This window comes from Mustela erminea, chromosome 10, assembly GCF_009829155.1.
Source record: "Mustela erminea isolate mMusErm1 chromosome 10, mMusErm1.Pri, whole genome shotgun sequence".
NCBI lineage: Eukaryota > Metazoa > Chordata > Mammalia > Carnivora > Mustelidae > Mustela > Mustela erminea.
The window spans coordinates 34,027,242-34,041,598 of record NC_045623.1 but is presented as its reverse complement, the minus strand read 5'-3'; the positions used below and the strand labels follow the sequence as shown (position 1 = coordinate 34,041,598).

The 14,357-nt window shown below is 42.3% G+C and overlaps 1 protein-coding gene across 3 annotated transcripts in view; it reads left to right on the top strand.

Annotated features, from left to right (window-relative positions):
- LRRC8C (leucine rich repeat containing 8 VRAC subunit C) overlaps positions 1–13,866 on the top strand; it is an 81,566-nt gene extending 67,700 nt beyond the window's left edge. For all 3 annotated transcript variants that reach the window (XM_032361345.1, XM_032361346.1, XM_032361347.1), the window contains one exon: positions 7,298–13,866. In XM_032361345.1, the coding sequence (XP_032217236.1) occupies positions 7,298–9,571 (2,274 nt within the window). In that variant the 3' untranslated portion in view covers positions 9,572–13,866. The remainder of the gene's footprint in view (positions 1–7,297) is intronic.
- The last annotated feature ends 491 nt before the right edge of the window (positions 13,867–14,357 follow it).

The following is a 14,357-nucleotide window of genomic DNA, read 5'->3' as shown; positions in this document are numbered from 1 at the left end:
AGTCCACAGACCCTTATTAAAAGAATTATTAAGGAATTTACTTAGAGAAGATGCAGAAACGAAGAAAACTGATGAGCTCATGATTTCATAAACCTACAAATAACCTCAACCAACTATAGGTCTTTTTTTTTTTTAATGTGTGTTTCAAGAGAAAACTGAAACAAAGCCCAAGAGCGCAATGGGGTAGTTCACTGGGTAGTTCAAACATGCTTGAGTACAGGGTTGCAATACTGAGAACTTAAAATATGTATGTTTTAAGAAATTTTAGGTAGCTTCTTCCTAGAAATGCAGTCTACACCTTACTAACCAGGTGGGGCAGGATGGGAACTAGCTAGTGGTATGATCAGTGCAGCAGAAGGCAGGAAGAAGGAAAGAGATATATAAAAATAAAAAATATACAGAAATAAGTCCAAATACTAGTAAATATCCAAATATGAGTGAACAAAATAATGTAATGAGTTAAATTCACTATAAAAAGGGTGATTGGTTGGATTTTTCTTTTTTTAAGATCCATAAGAGAGACACCTAAAAAATAAAACAAAATCACAGACAGGTGCAAAGTCTGAAAGAACAATTTTTTTTTTAAAGCTGGTGGGGTATTGTTAATATTACATCTCATTTAACCCTGCCATCTTCAAGAATGTACTCTTTATCAAAACAAGGACTACATCTGAGTTTTAAAACATGCATAAAAGTTGTAACCACTGCCACAAACAGGATACAGAAGATCTCAATCGCCAAGACATTCTGGTGCCAAAACTTTGCTGAGAACCTCTGGTGACTGCCCGTCGCTCTCTGTCCCGTTTTGTAGAATTCCATATAAAGTGAGACAATGTGTCATTTTTTGACATTGACATTGGTTTCAGTAGAAAAATTACCTAAATGCATGTCATCATTGAAATGTCATCTTTGAAAAGTTTTTAGTAAATTAATCCCCACACTAGGAATTCTTTGGTCCTCAAAATGAAATAGAGCCCTGTGTGCCAACGCATTAGGGTCTTCAGGACATAAAAGCTCAAGGTGGAGGAACAGTTCATATAGTGAGATTCCATGCATTTATATGTCATATATATGCAAATGCACAGATAGAGATCTGGAAGAGCGTCCACCAGACTCACCAGGCTTTCTAAGGAACGGCACAAAGGTAGGAAAGGAGGAAAGAAGGACTCTACCATCTGTGTTTAAAAAACAAACAAACAAAAAAAAGGTTTATGATAGCAAATAATAAAAATATTTAGGCATAACATTAAGTGTCCTCAATCTATGTAAGGAAAGCTATAGAACACTCTTGGAAGTCTTAAAATTGAATGAGAACCAATGGAAACACACCGTGGAGAAGAAGAATCAATGCCATAAAGATGTTAGTTCTTCCTAAACTAATTTATAAGTAATTTAATTCCAATAAAAATACCACCAAGGTGGTTTTTTTCCCCCTTCTGGGTCTAGGCAAGTTGATTAGAAAGTTCATTGTGAAAGACGAGCAGGGGTTTGAGCAGTTATCACACTGACTGCTGATTAGTTGTCTTTCTCGCGTGTTGGACCTTGAAGACTTTATTGCTCTTGGTAACCCTAACAGACTATCTGACATAGAGCGGAGAGGCCAAAATGCTCGCCTTCTCCGGAGGGCATGCGCAGAACTACTCCACTCTCCTGCTCTGCCCCTCCCATCAATGTCCTCTCTATCTCCAGAGTGTTAGAGATTAGCTGGCACTTACTTCTGTTGCTCTGTCTTTGTTATTTCAAGCAGCTTCTCTGAAGCTAAGTGGTTTGGTTTTGTTCTGTTTTGTTTTAACCTCTGCTCTTTGGTGTCTCATTCATGCAAATGTGATACTTCTTTGTTACCACAGGTGGGTTCTGCTTTTCACCGCACTGCGCACTGCGGTTTCTGGAAATTGTCTAAATTAAGCAGATCTTGTTTTTACATTATCATAGTGGTTGTTATAATTCTAACAAAGTACTGAGACTCAAATAACTGTCATCAAAGCTGCCTCAAACAATCTAAGATGGAGGCATGATCACTAATGTTTTAAAATAGTGACAGCTACCACCCAAAGGCTTGACCGTGTGAGGCATTTCAATAGGTGATGTAGTACGCCCATATTCCGCTTAAAAATTCATCTCTTTGCTGGTATAAATTTGATAATTATGATCTGAATATTTTATTTCTTTTCCTAGATCTGAGCAGCATTTCAAGCATGGTTTGGAAGGGCCGTTTTCCTTTCTTAAGGCAGCTTGAATTTTCGCTCTCTCTCAAAAACACATCAAGTTTCATTTTTCCCCCCTAAACGCAGCTGTTATGTTATCTCAAAATAATTTACAAATGAGAATTTATGAGTCCAAATTCTACTGAGCCTATTTCTGCAAACCCTGAAACCCTTGGCTTCCTTTTTCAGAAACATTACCTGGATATTAGCACAGTGATGGAACAATTTTACCTGTATATTTTTATCCCTCCAGGCCTTTCGTTGTAAGGCCTTGAAAGAGCATTTTATACATGTTTGCCACCTAGACATTAGCTGCTCCTTATGATCTAGACTGTGATGGATCAAATTCCAGCCCCCAGACCCATGACCCTCTCCAAGTTCTACAGACTCCTGGAAGGATTTTGTTCTCTTGGTCCTCCTTCCTGCTGCCATGGAAACAGTTTAGATCATAGATTTTTACCATCACAGGCAAATTCTCCCTGTCTGTACGGATTTAACCCAAGCATGAAAGTTTGTTCCTTTTTGTTGTGATTTTTATAAAATTAACTCACAGAAGCTCTGTGTGTGTGTGCATGTGTGTGTCTGTGTCTGTGTAGCAGATTTTACCAAAGTTTTGGGCAAGACTGAAATGTATTTATAGCTCAAAATAGAAATAATGAGTATACACTCCAGCCTCCCACCATGTTGCCTGACCCATTTTCTTTGATTCCAGCCCCTCTCTGCTCTGCTGACTCACCTCCTCCCACCTCCAAGCCTGTTCAACCCAATATAGTGTAGGGTTGGCTCTCTTTGTTGCCATGGTGCATCTGACCTTTGCTCTCAGTGACTCACCTTCTTCTGGATATCTCCCTTCCCAGTTCCCAAACCAACTCAGGTATTTTCCTCAACACAGATGATTCTTATTCAAGAATTATTCTTATATTTGCCTTTAGGATAATAACTTTCTCACCTTGCTGTATTTTTGGATTGGATTCTCTGGTTTATCCTACTTTTCCATTTTTTTCTCTCCCCCCAACCCCATTTTCCTTGCCCCTCCATCTCCCTTCACAAACACACATTGTAGCTACTGGTCTCAAGCCCTTTTCCTCCAAAGGCATTCTGAGGGTTTCCTCTGGGTAAAAATGGTGGAATTCCTCTGCCTTGTGATGTGTGTGTGTATGATCTGATGAGGAGCGAGGGGTGTGGGGGGCATGGCTTTGTCCCTGCCCACCCCTCAGACGCTCTCCCTCAGTCCTGCACCAGTAGCCTAGAACCCTGAGGATCCATGTTGCTGCCTTTCCGTAAGGTTTGTTCGGTGCTCTAATCTTTAAAGGACTGATAAATGTACAGAGAAGTGAGGTATGTAGGTTTAATTAACAAATTACTCCAAAAAGCAGAAAAGAGGAAACAAAGAATTTCAAGTTCTTGCAAGATACTCTTTTTTACAAAGATACCACAGAGCACCCTGTGCCATTTGTTGTTGTGGTTGCGGCTGCTGTTTTAGGAAGCCTGGCTGCCTTACTTTTGTCTGTCTTTCCCTCTTTTACCGTGCCTTCGAAAACACAGATCCTTCACCCACTCCTCAATGCTACCATGTTCAGAAATACTGTGTCTCTTTAGCATGGAGGAGGCAACTTCCTTCCACCATCCTGTGGCCATTTTACTGTTTAAATCCTCACGCTGAACCCGCCTTGTTCCTTCTTGTAGTCCTGGATTAGGCAACCTACTGTCACATTTTTGGGGAGTTCTACTCTGAGCTGCGTCTCTGCTGGAGGCTTCCGATGAGATGTTCTCTCAACCGCAGGAGCAGCTCTTGTCCTTAGCAACTGAATTCCAGCATTTGTTCTACCCTGTGCTCACTTCAGAACAGTTAGCAGCTGCTGGAAAGCAGATCACCATCCTTCCCCTCCTGCAATTGAAGTAGGCACATTTTAAAAATTGTCTTCATGAAGACTGAAAAAGAAATCTGGCATCAGAAGACTGAGAGGAACTTGGGGAGGTCAGCTCGGTCTCCCTCCCCTGCTCTGGGCTGTTCTCTGTGAAGCCCTCTCAGCAGAAGCTCAGTGAGATGAGAAGACGTGTGGAGGCGTCAGAGAACACTAGGCTGTAAACAGAAGACGGGCTTAAATTCCTGCTATGTGAACTTGGACAACTTACTGACATTCTCTGAACCTTAGCTGGTTTTTTCTTCTGTAGAATGGCGAGAATATGACCTGCCTCCCTCCTTAGCATGGCAGATATTAGCCAATCGGGTGCCTTTATGCAGAATATTAAAAAGTAGCCCCACCGTGTAACCATAGATAGCCCCAAGAGGATGGGGCTTCCATCCCGCTGAGGGGAGCCCAGCAGGAGCCCAGCCCACCCTTGTCTGCCCCATTTGCTTAGCTCCCTGGTGCAATGCCTATCCTGAAACCCTGTGCAAGCAATCTCCACAGGTCTGTCATCTTCCTCCATTAGGAACAGCCTGGGGAAGTGCTGGGCAAGGGGCCAGGAACGGGGTCTGCCTGGCTGCTTGGCAGGGAGTTAGCACTTTAAGAAGGTACCTGCCTTTTTACCTTCTGATCTCGCTTCCACAAACCACGTCTTCGGTGTTTTTCTCACAACGCTAACAAGGCCATATGAATACAGTAGCTCGAAGGTGTCACTCTTGGGGAAAGTGCTCAGGGAAACACTCCCTTTCCCTGCTCATCTCTCACCCCTACCTTCTGCTTACTACACAGACTGTAGGAGCATTAAATGAGACCACGAGCAGGAATGCATCCAGAACATGACCCCAAAGGCCGAATTGCTTGTCTCTCTTCTACAGTCCTTAAGGGTAGTCTGCCATTTGTCTAGACGTCCTCCTGCTATTTTCTGTTCCAGGGGTTTCCAAGGTAGAGTGCTTCAACCCCCAGAAATGCAAAGGGTGTGCATTGAGATGTGAGATAAAAATGGAAACTCTTATTCAGGCACACCTCATTTTATCACACTTCGCAGATACTGTGTTTTTCACAAATGGAAGAGTTGTGGCAACCCTGTGTCGAGCAGGTCTGTTGGCCCCATTTTTCCAACAGCATTTACTCACTTCCTGTCTCAGTGTCACATTTTGGTAATTCTTCCAATGTTTTAAACTTCTTCATTATTATTCTATTTGCTCTGATGATCCATGACCAGTGATTATAAATTGCTGAAAGCTCAGATGGTGGTGGACATTTTTTTAACATGACACTTCTTTGCCCTCTTAAGAGACTATAGTAGGGGTGCCTGGGTGGCTTAGCAGGTTAAAGCCTCTGCCTCCAGCTTGGGTCATGATCCCAGGGTTCTGGGATCGAGCCCCGCATCGGGCTCTCTGCTCAGCAGGGAGCCTGCTTCCCCTCCCTTCTCTCTCTGCCTGCTTCTCTGCCTACTTGTGATCTCTGTTTGTCAAATAAATAAATAAAATCTTTAAAAAAAAATAGACTATAGTATAGTGTAAATGTAACTCTTTCATGCCCTGGAAAACCAAATATTCATTTGACTCACTGTGTTGCAGTATTTGCTTTATTGTGGTAGTCTGGAACTGAACCTGCTGTATTTATTTTAAGCTTCAAATGATTAAGGTTTTCTAATATTTCACATATGGCTCAACAGTGCTTTGTGGATATAATTATGAATAGACATACATATACTGAGTGGGCACGCACAATTTTTTCTCTGACAAGTGATAAAAATGCTTGAAGACCGGGGCACCTGGGTGGCTCAGTGGTTAATCCTCTGCCTTTGGCTCAGGTCATGGTCTCAGGGTCCTGGGATGGAGCCCCAAGTTGGGCTCTCTGCTCAGCAGGGAGCCTGCTTCCCCCTCTCTCTCTGCCTGCCTCTCTGCCTACTTGTGATTTCTCTCTCTCTCTCTATTAAATTTTTTTTTTTTTTTTTTTACAAAAATGCTTGAAGACCACTGTTCAGTTCGCATACCTCTGTGGCCACCAGATTCTAGAAATGCAGTCACATGTCCTGACTGACATAGTAAATAGTTGCTTCCCACTTTATCTTCTTGGACAAAGCTTTTGTAACTCTTGTAGTGAGACTTCTTCTCTTCCCCTTAACCTCATTCTTTCATTTTTATTTGCATAGGGTCTTGAAGAAGTAAGCTCTTTTCCTGTAACATAATTTGCACATGCTAATTTATTATGATAAAGTCAAATTGGCATCTTTTTGGTTTAATTTTAGAAATGTGGTACAATAAAATAAAAATGTGGGCTCTGGGTCCAGGTGGCCTGAGTACGACGACAGTTGCAAGTGACTTAACTTCTCTGTGCCTTGGTCTTCTCAGTGGTGAGACTGTTCCTCCCAGTTGATTCAAACAGTATTTTGCCTCCTGCTCCCTCATCTGCAAGAAGATGCCCTCTCTCTTACCCAAATCGCAATGGTAGGAGACTCCTGGACATTCTCAGGGCTTACTGGTTTTGTTTTGTTTTTTTCCCCCCAAAATTATGATATTGGTAGTCAGATTAAAGTTTTCAATGTAATGTCTTAGGTGAAAAGCCAGCAAGTTTAAACCTAATTGTTTTACTATGGAGTGCTTCTGTATTCTTTCATACCTCTCTTCAGAGAGATGAAATGGTCTTTATAAAAGCTTAGTGAATAATGAAGACCATTTGCATCCATCTATGCATGCAATCCAGGATATGGGTAGAAAGTAAAGGGGAGAGGATCAAGACAGGAATTTCTTCTACATTTCCTCCTGCCAATCCTGTTAATTTCCATACACAACCCCATCTAATCCGGGGAGCCATCCAGTCTGATAAGGGGATATAATTCCCACACCAATGACTGATTCTCCCAGGCTCCAGGGAGAGAAGAAATGCAAAATTTTTAAACACACAAATGTTCTCTAAATACTTTGTTGTAAGTTCTTCTGTGGCCTAAGAAAACCACTGTGTTCTGTGTCATAACTTAGACCTGACGAGCAAAGTCAAATAATTCATTTTCCTGGCACGTGGGCAGGGAATGAAATCCGGGTGCCGGAATCGAACATTGTATTCTCCAGGCAAAGGAAATGGACGTTTATTGGATGTTATTGCTGCTGTCTTCACACTAATGACATTATCAGAGCTCTTTGAATAATATAATTCGAAAATATTACTTGTGTGTTTCAGGTCATGCAAGACAAGATCATCTGCCTTCCGAAAAGGGTCCAGCCTTCTCAGAATCACTCTTCCGTGTCTAATGTCTCTCAGGCAGTTGCCAGCACCACCCCGCTGCCTCCCCCTAAGCCGTCGCCTACCAACCCCGCCACCGTGGAGATGAAAGGACTCAAGACAGACCTGGACCTCCAGCAGTACAGTTTTATAAACCAGATGTGTTACGAGCGAGCCCTCCACTGGTATGCCAAGTATTTTCCTTACCTAGTCCTCATCCATACCCTGGTCTTCATGCTCTGCAGCAACTTTTGGTTCAAGTTCCCCGGCTCCAGCTCCAAAATAGAGCATTTCATCTCGATCCTGGGGAAGTGTTTTGACTCCCCTTGGACCACACGGGCTTTATCAGAAGTGTCTGGGGAGGATTCAGAGGAAAAGGACAACAGGAAGAACAACATGAGCAGGTCCAACACCATCCAGTCTGGTCCGGAAGGCAGCTTGGTCAACTCTCAGTCATTAAAGTCCATCCCTGAGAAGTTCGTGGTTGACAAGTCCACAGCAGGGGCCCTGGATAAGAAGGAAGGTGAGCAAGCGAAGGCCTTATTTGAGAAGGTGAAGAAGTTCAGGCTGCATGTCGAAGAAGGCGATATACTCTATGCCATGTATGTTCGCCAGACGGTGCTGAAGGTCATAAAATTCCTCATCATCATCGCGTACAACAGCGCCCTGGTTTCCAAAGTTCAGTTTACCGTGGACTGCAATGTTGACATTCAGGACATGACCGGATATAAAAATTTTTCTTGTAATCACACCATGGCCCACTTGTTCTCAAAACTGTCCTTTTGCTACCTGTGTTTTGTAAGCATCTACGGACTGACGTGCCTTTACACCTTATACTGGCTGTTCTACCGTTCTCTACGGGAATACTCTTTCGAGTATGTCCGCCAGGAGACCGGCATCGACGACATTCCAGATGTGAAAAATGACTTTGCTTTCATGCTTCATATGATAGACCAGTATGACCCGCTGTATTCCAAGAGATTTGCCGTGTTCCTGTCTGAAGTGAGCGAGAACAAATTAAAGCAGCTGAACTTAAATAACGAGTGGACTCCTGATAAATTGAGGCAGAAGCTGCAGATGAATGCCCATAACCGGCTGGAACTGCCTCTCATCATGCTCTCTGGCCTTCCGGACACGGTCTTTGAGATCACAGAGCTGCAGTCTCTAAAACTTGAAATCATCAAGAATGTGATGATCCCAGCCACCATCGCGCAGCTCGACAATCTCCAGGAGCTCTCACTCCACCAGTGCTCAGTCAAAATCCACAGTGCAGCACTCTCCTTCCTGAAGGAGAACCTCAAGGTCCTGAGCGTCAAGTTTGATGACATGAGGGAGCTGCCCCCCTGGATGTACGGGCTCCGGAATCTGGAAGAGCTCTACCTGGTCGGCTCTCTAAGTCACGATATCTCCAAAAACGTCACCCTTGAGTCTCTGCGGGATCTCAAAAGCCTTAAAATTCTCTCTATCAAAAGCAACGTTTCCAAGATCCCGCAGGCCGTGGTGGACGTGGCCAGCCATCTCCAGAAGATGTGCATCCATAACGACGGCAGCAAGCTGGTGATGCTCAACAACTTGAAGAAGATGACCAACCTGACGGAGCTGGAGCTGGTCCACTGTGACCTGGAGCGCATTCCCCATGCTGTGTTCAGTCTGCTCAGCCTCCAGGAACTGGACCTCAAAGAGAATAATCTGAAGTCCATAGAGGAAATCGTTAGCTTCCAGCACTTGAGAAAGCTGACGGTGCTCAAACTGTGGCACAACAGCATCACGTACATCCCGGAGCACATCAAGAAGCTCACCAGCCTGGAGCGCCTGGCCTTCAGTCACAACAAAATAGAGGTGCTGCCTTCCCACCTCTTCCTGTGTAACAAAATCCGGTATTTGGACTTGTCCTACAATGACATCCGGTTCATCCCGCCCGAAATCGGAGTTCTGCAGAGTTTACAGTACTTCTCCATCACGTGTAACAAAGTAGAGAGCCTTCCCGACGAACTCTACTTCTGCAAGAAACTGAAAACCCTGAAGATAGGGAAAAACAGCCTCTCGGTACTTTCACCGAAAATCGGGAATTTGTTATTTCTTTCCTACTTAGACGTTAAAGGCAATCACTTTGAAATCCTCCCTCCGGAACTGGGAGACTGCCGAGCCCTGAAGAGAGCCGGGTTGGTTGTGGAAGACGCTCTGTTTGAAACTCTGCCTTCGGACGTCCGGGAGCAAATGAAAGCGGAATAACTTCTTTTTCTTTAAAGCTTCACTGAACCGTGCTTCTACCAAATACAGTATAAATAATTAGGTAGTCTTAATGCCTTTCCTATTTTATTTTTTTTTTCTTTTTCACACAACACAAAATGTACACAGAGATTGAGTAAGGAGTCTGTATTTTTTAATAAAAATTTAATTGTATTTTTTCAATATTAATATTTTAAAGTTTTATTTGTCCTGGAACCTAATGTATCTATTATTGTTTTCTACTGACAGAAACAGGTGGTTCCATCTGGGGGTTTTTTGTGTGTGTTTCATTTCATTCTCGTGAAAGGGAGGAAATTTTAAGTTGCATGCTCTTTGGTCTTTTTTAAAAACATATTTTGCCAAGGTGATTATTTTGCTTGTTTACACCTGTCCAGGGTCCTTATATTTGTTTTCCTTGTGTATGTACCAAGGAGTCTGTACTAGTCATCGTCCTACTGACTGCCTTCTGCACTGGCCAAGTCCTCCGTCCTACAGAAGACTCTCCTCTGGAGGGTAAATTCACAGAAGTGCATTGCCACAGACCATTGTTTTCAAAATTTCTCCTCATCTCCAGCAGAACCCCACTTGTGTTATTTCCTCTACTTGACGATCCATGTGTGATCGTTAGGCTGGGATTTTGTTACGTGAGTGAAGACAGTAATCTCTTCCATGCTGAGCTGATCTGAATTGGTCATTTCCCATCTTATAACTGATTTGCGTTCTCACCAACATTTCAAAAATATCGTTTAAACACAAAGTACAGGGGCTCTCCTTCCCCCATCTCACCCCCGCCCTCCATCTGAATATTGCTATGTAGTACTGGTGAACCACCTTAGAGAAGCTAAATTTATTTTAATTAAAATAGGTAATTAAATTTAAAAATCAGAATCAGAAGCCTGGTTTTTTAGTAATGTAATAATCTTTGATATCTTGATATGTGGGTACATCAGATGGAAAAAATATTCCCCGCTGAAGCACTCTTTGATAGAGCTGGCGCCCTGTAGCCAGGTGTGCTGGTGGCCCCAGGCGGCGGTGGGTCCAGCCTCCGCTTTCCATTCTGCCTGCTCCACCGAATAACTCACATCCCCATAAACTGAGCTCCCGTAACCCTGCCCATGCTGTGGATGCGAGTGTTGCAGACACAGGAACTCCTTCTGCTTTTTGGCTTAAAATAAGCATCTCATCTAAAATGGTCCTGTTACTTTTTTTTTTTTTTTTTAAAGGGTGAACAAATTGCTAAGTGGATGTCACCTAGAAAATAATTTTTGCTTGATGGTCAGCAGGGCTTTTCCTTATCTTTGTATTTAATCCAACCTAGTAGATGCATCTTGGGCAAAATCTGTTCCTGATTCTTCTGCTGTGTAGAACAGGAAAATGAAAACACTTTTTGTGCCCTCAATCCAAGACTGGTATTGCTGATTGTGGGAATTTTGTTTTATGTAATAAATTCACACTTGACTGTTTTCAGAACTCTAGTCTCACCTAGGAGAGTTTTGTGACTTAACAATGAAAGGAACTAGGAAGATGATTTGGGGTTTCAAACTAACTGCTTTTAAATTTTTACGCCTTGATCCCAGTGACTTCGCACAGTGCTGCTCCGAGTCACGTACAGAACACAACTTCTAGGAACTACACAGCAGACACACGTACCTCAGTCGTGTTTGAGATGCAGAGAGTTGTTATGGAGGGAAGATTTGGGAAAGAGATGCTTTTCATTTGTTTAATAATGAAATCAAGAAGTCTAGGATGCTTTATGACTTCTGCTCTTGTCCAAGTATCAGAACAGTGATTTTGTATAACTTATTTCCCACCTAGAATTGAAGTGATATGTTTAAAAGAGTACATGGCTGTATTTCTTATGGGAGAGAATATTTGATTCCAGAACATAGTTAGGATCCTGATTATGAACAATTTGTTGTATTTACCAACACAGACCTCTTTGTTTTAAGCAAACAAACTAAAGACTTCAAAGATTCTCCATGACTGAGTATGACAAAAACACCCTCTTGAAAGGTAAGCTTAAATAACTACTGGTAAAACACTGGGTGCACTACTTTTCTGGATAAAATTTATAGTTGTTTTCTATATCACCCTTCAAAAGGGATCTATTCAGGTTAAAAATCATTCGTGCTGACGTCTTTTATCTAGTGTTAATTCATAATCTCACATGAGCTTCACAACTGAAGTAAGGGACTAGTAAGTAGTTTTATCACTTGTAATAATTTGCTCCCAATTCTAAAAGAGACTGATTTGCTTGCTTAATGATGTCACAGGCTGACCCCTAACCTAAATTCTAAATAACAGCCCATAATTCAGTATTGTTCTGTGACTTTATGCTTTAAAGAAGAAGGAAAATTCATAGATGTTTCTATTGGATTTTATAAAAATTCCAAAGTCTCAAACTTCATCTGGAGTCTCAGTTTTCTGACTCTGGCCCTTTTTAATGTCATGAGTTTGGGTTCACATTTATAAGCAAAAAGTATTCAATTGCATTTAGCCTTTAAATGGGAAACTCAGGTAAATGAACTGCTGACTTTTTTAAAGTCCTTTAATGGATCAACTCAGTGTAAAAGGGGTATTTACCTAATCCCTTTCTGTATTTTACAAGTGCTCTTGCTAAAAAGGAACAACTAGCTCTATTTCTCCAACCTCTGTAGGATTCATGAGAAACTGCTTCTGTCAGTGGAAAAGCACCATAGGTGCTCACCACGCCTATGGCTGCTGGAAGCCCATGATGGACGCGCTTTCTGGTCGGTTTTCATGGTTAAGCGCAGAACAGGTATCTGTCTGGTGAGGGTCTGCTTGAAGCAGAGCATAGAAGTATATCCCAGTGGAACTCCCCTAAGAAGATCACACCTCAGAAAACTAGTTATGTGATAGGTTCTTGTTTCGTTGTTTTTGTTCTTTTAACACTCTTAACATAAGTGTTCTTGATACAGTGAAACAATTGTAGATTTTTCTTGTTCACCCAACAAGAAAAATGCCATTACATTTCCCCCGAAGCTGCTGTAAAGAGTTCCAACAACTTACATGGCATCCCGTTTGGCAGGAAGGCCTGGAAAGTCGCCTTCTAGGAGTACTTCATCCATTTAGAGGTGCCCCCGTATCTGCCTCTCAAGCCATCTTCTTAGAGAGGGTCTGAAACAAGCTAGCATCTTTCTCAGGCTACTGGGGATGAGGAAGGTCCAAGTTCTTGCAATATGCTGTTTTATGATTTCTGATATTAAGAAAAAAGAAGAGAGAGTCTTTATATCTCTTCTTACTATCTCCCCCAAGAGGATTTTTGCTGTTATTTTTCCAAGTCTATCATTTAAAAAAAAAAAAAAAAAAGTCCATTTTTAAGTAGTTTATTCTACACTCTAATTTCCTACCAAATACCTGATCAATAGTAATGCTATACTTCAACAGTGGACATCCATGATCCATCGTGATGAAAATGGTCAGCAATACTTAGTAGTGACTAGACAAGATAAATTTTCATATAATTTTAATTTGTGTTCTCCCGTTAATTCTGAATGTGATAATGCTCGTCAATGCAGTTGACATTTTTGGTAGGATCTCAGGAACTCACAGTAAGGCCCCACGGTAACCTTAAGTTAGTAAAACAAGTAAACGAAACAGCACAGTTATGAGTGAGGGAATGCCTCAAGGGTCTGTAAGAGATTCTCATCCTTTCTTGTCAAATCAGACACATTGTAAGAAAACTTGGACAGTCTCGACCAGACCTGCCGTTGATTTTTCAGATTTTGGCCTCAGTGACATGCTTTGGATACAATTTCACGGCAGCCTTTCAAACGAGGTGTTCCGGCTCATTGCGTCTTCCCAGAGCCATGCAGGACAAAGGCAACATCCTGAGGTTCATTCTGGGGAGAGGGAACAATATCCTGCCGCCCCAGGGAATTTTTTCTTTATCAGAAGACTGTGAAAAGGGGTTCTTTGAACAACTTGTTGGCCATGTGAAGTGACAGTTCCTGTGCATGGTTTTTAATGTAGTTAGACATTTGCTCTCTCCTGAATACGAGTCCCTCTCCAACCTGATTCTGCCTCTTGAATGAGTGTTTTTACTGGGTTGAAACGCAATGCCTCATGTGCTCCCCTCGTCGGTCTTCTGCCACTTGTTTTCTCCCACTGTGTTCAGACTGTGTCAAATGCTCTTAAAACCTCTAAGGCTGTCCAGAAAATGCTTGAAAGTTGATTCATTGTAGTGCAAATTCCCAATAAAATGTCTTCATGTTATTTGGTTATGTAGTACACAGGAACAGAAAATAACTTAAATAAAGTCATTTTTGTAATTTAAAGTTGAGATTCGTCCCTTCTTGGATTACAGAAGCCATGTTTATCCCTTGCATTTCTCCCAGACGTTTGCATCTGCCCTTGCGAAGGCTCTCCGGGCTGCGCAGGAAACTAGCCCACGTGCCTTCTTTCACTTCATGTCGAGCTAGTTTCTGCAACCGTGACTAATTATTTCCTCCCTTAATTCCGTGAACTGCCGCATCTACCTCAGGTGCCCCTGGAGTTCCGTTTGAGTAATTAGCGCTCGAATATGTAGTCTGGAGGGCAATGGCGCTGCCTTTGCCAGATCCGATTATGCGATTGCTGACCCACGTGGCTTTCACCAAACACTGTTACCGTAATGACTGTGGTTACTTAAAGGAATCAGAATGGTTCCTGCTCAGCTAGGAATCGTTTATCACACACACACTGGACTTACAGATGCCCTTTTTAAGAAAATCCCATATACCACTTATGCATAAGAAAATTGTGATTGGTGACTTCTGAAGCTAAATTG